The sequence below is a fragment of the Etheostoma spectabile genome, unplaced genomic scaffold, assembly GCF_008692095.1.
Source record: "Etheostoma spectabile isolate EspeVRDwgs_2016 unplaced genomic scaffold, UIUC_Espe_1.0 scaffold403, whole genome shotgun sequence".
Lineage (NCBI taxonomy): Eukaryota > Metazoa > Chordata > Actinopteri > Perciformes > Percidae > Etheostoma > Etheostoma spectabile.
Window position 1 is genome coordinate 125,687 of NW_022605603.1, and position 3,504 is coordinate 129,190.

A 3,504-nucleotide genomic window follows, 5' to 3' on the forward strand; every position below is an offset into this window, starting at 1 on the left:
GGGGGAGAGGTGGGCGGTGTTTGTGTGGAGTGCGAGAGACACCGTCGAGAGACTCCAGCAGGGCTTCGGCAGACGTGTGACAAACCTGTCGTCTTTTTGTCTCCGCAGATCACCAGAAGCTGGAGAGAGAGGCCAGGATCTGCCGCCTGCTCAAGCATCCCAACATCGGTAACTACTGCTCCCGGTCTAGTTCCTGTATCGCTATCTCTGTCCTCCCTCTCATGACATCAGGGGGTGACTTATCTTTAATATCCCTGTATTTAAAGGGTTAGCCCTGAAGACGGGTTTATCAATGTATAGAGCATCCATTAAATATTCAAGCAGTACGCGGGGTGCACATATTCTTCTAAGTGCTTTGGAAGATGGACTGCATCTGCAAGGCAGCCACAGTTTATCTTCCTCAATCCGTTCCTCCCATCCACCTTCATCACACAACGAAGTTCTGTCTTAAGCCATGTATCTGTATAGTTAAAGGATCCTATGTTCTGGCTTGTGCAATGTCTACAAATAAAGCAGGTCCCCATGGCTCCCTCCCTCTCATTTCCATCCTTGCTTCGTGAAAGGCCGAGGAACTGTAATTACCACCTTTTAGTACAACTCTGACACCCGGTGAAAACTGGCATTTATCGGTCGTTCGGTCGCTTTTTTCTTCTTGTACTGAAAATAAGGGGGTGGGGGTGGGGGTGGGCGCGACAGACAAACGCATAGGTGGGCTATTGGGTTTGCTGCTCTGTTGTCAAGGTGTCAAACCTTCGTTTAAATGCATAACTAGGAAACGCCAGACTCACCGTATGTATTTATCATAAAAGTGTCGCGCTCCAAATGCAAATGAACGGACTCCAAAGGAGGAAATGTCATTCTTGTAGGAGGCCAAGGTCAATATTGTTTTTTTCCCTAACAACAAGACAACAAAATGTCTGTGCATTTAAATGGAACTGAGCTTTAGGAGCTCTCCGTCTTCACGCCCGTCCCTGTGATGTTGCGCTCGTGAATCGACTCTTTTTGACCGGCGAGCTAGACCGGAAACGCCAACCGCTAAAGTGAGTCGTCCAAAAAAAAAAAAACGTCCTAAATGCTGAGTTCATGTGCAGAGCCCCTGGGGATACTCGGAGCAAAGTCCCATGGTGTATAGAGTCTATTTAGTCGTTTTAAAAATGGAGATTTTGACGCTATCGCAGCTGCCCTAGCACTTCCACTCAAAAGGCCAAGCTTAAAAGTGGCCTTTCCGTCCCACTTAGGATTTTAAACAAAAGTTTGACTTGGGTACATTCATTTTGAACAGAAATGTCATTCGGTGAAAAATCAGTGAAAACCCACTTGGTCTCATTTTCCCCGCGGATGTATCCATTTCCAAGGTTTTTTATAGGAAAGCTACTGCTCCGTCTCTTTTACCCACTAAGGGGTCCTTGGCCTAAAAACCCCGTTAAGGACCCCCGGTCTAAAGATTGGAACAGGCTGTCTTGCTTTACCAAAGCCTCTGTAACCCCTGAACGTACGCTCCTGTACTCCAGGAGCAGTCAGCGGCGTCGTGTCCGTCTCGGTTCCACACCGTGTCGTGCACGACCATCAGCCAGCGACGGTGTAGCTCCGGTAATTGGCTCCGTGAAAGCTCACCGGTGGAAGAGTTCTCCTTCTTCATCTTCTTCTTCATCTTCTTCTTCTTTCATCAAAGTGGAAGAGACAAGTGCCATGTCTGCCTGCCAATTGCCGTGCAGATGCATCTGATAAACACGGTTTGCTGTCCAGTGTGCACATTCAAAACGGTGAAACGAGCAATGCATGTAATGTCCATAACTCCAGAGTATTATCTCATGATATCAACGGTTATTTCAGGGTTTTTATTGGCATTTTTTTTTAGCCACACTGCACTGGGAGACACTTACAGAAATCGTTGCTTTTTGAGGCTGATGCATTAAAAAAGCATACTTTCCATTTAATAACTAACGTAGAGCTTTTTTTTTTTTTTTTTTTTTTTTTTTTTTAGTGAAAAAAGTAAACCTCCCGAGGTCGAGGTACAAGCAGTGGGGGTGGGGGGGGGGGGGCGATCGGGTCCAAAACTCTGGAACAAGCTCCCACCAGACATTCGCACTGTAACGGATGTTGTTCATTTTAGATTAAAACTTAAAACTTATCTATTTAGAATGGCTTTTAATACACAGCAGTGGTGCAACAACTCTTCTTCTGATGATTATTGGTAACTTTATCTGTTTTACTGGTTTCTCTGCTTCCATGCTTTATCTGTTTTTTGGAATGTTGTGTTTGTTTTATTCTTGTTGATGTGAAGCACTTTGGACACCTGTTGTAGCTGTAAAGTGCTATATAAATAAATGTTGATTGATTGATTGATTGATTGACATCCCACTTCCTGTGGGACAAGCGGGCACAACGGTGGTTCCATGCCCCGGGGACTGACTGACAGGCTGAGGTTGCAAGACGAGGCAGTTTTATTTTTACCGCGCCTTTCGGCAACAAGGCGACTCTGAGTGCTGTACGTGAAACGTTAAAGAGCAATTAAAACGGCCACGACGACAATTAAACGGGCTTAAAAAAAAAAAGACTGATGTCCAAATACAAGAATGAAAGTCGAATAATTATTTGCTTTAACAGGTTGTTTGGGAGGAGCGAGGGTATTTTATTTAATTTCCGTCAGTTTAAAATATTCAAAATACTTACTAAATCTAAGTACAAAGGATGTTACTTTTAAACAAGTTACTTTTACAACTGAAATAATTTTTTTGGAATTACAGATGGAAAGCACCGAAACAAAGTATCGTCGGGTACCGGGATCAAGTGATGGCCAAATGAAGCTTTGTGAAGCAGGGTCTTTATTTTCTGAGCCCCCTAGAGGGCGCTCTCTGACCAACGAAGGGTTGGAAACACACTGAACTGCAACGCCTTACGCCTTTCTCTTAAAAACCAAGAGTACCACCTAGTGGGCTCTGAAAATAAAGCCACTGCTTCGTGACCTTTCCATTGGCCATCAGTACCGGGGCCCGAATATCAGGAACCGGTATCGGTACTGATATTTCAGATGTGACAGGGACCCGACCTGTCACCACACTGAGAGGGAACTACCGTTCACTGTGTTCAGAACCCACACTGACCATGTGGACTAGTATTTTCCATAACCAAATCATCTCTCTCCTCCCCTCTCTCACAGTGCGGCTCCATGACAGCATATCTGAGGAAGGATTCCACTATCTGGTCTTTGACTTGTAAGTGCGGGATTTTTCTATTTTGCAGATCACGTTTGTGCACATCACATTTCACTCCACACGGTTAGGCGCGCGCCGGACGCACAGGATCCCACGTTGACACGACGGAGGTAGAAGCCGACGGCTGCCAATCACAGGAGCCGTCACCGAGGCACTATGGGAGATGGGGTAGTTCACCTCCTGCGTTGGTTTGCCGCCTCTTTGCTCCATCTGTTTCTGCAGCACCATGTGCTCAGCCGTCACTCATACACATACACACACACACACACACACACACACTCTCACACAC

At 45.8% G+C, this 3,504-nt stretch overlaps 1 protein-coding gene across 1 annotated transcript in view; it reads left to right on the forward strand.

Annotated features, from left to right (window-relative positions):
• LOC116686615 (calcium/calmodulin-dependent protein kinase type II subunit delta) overlaps nt 1-3,504 on the forward strand; it is a gene marked incomplete in the record, with an annotated part of 176,474 nt that overhangs the window by 67,176 nt on the left and 105,794 nt on the right. The window contains 2 exon segments of the mRNA XM_032511637.1: nt 109-168; nt 3,161-3,215. Coding sequence (XP_032367528.1) covers nt 109-168; nt 3,161-3,215 — 115 coding nt within the window.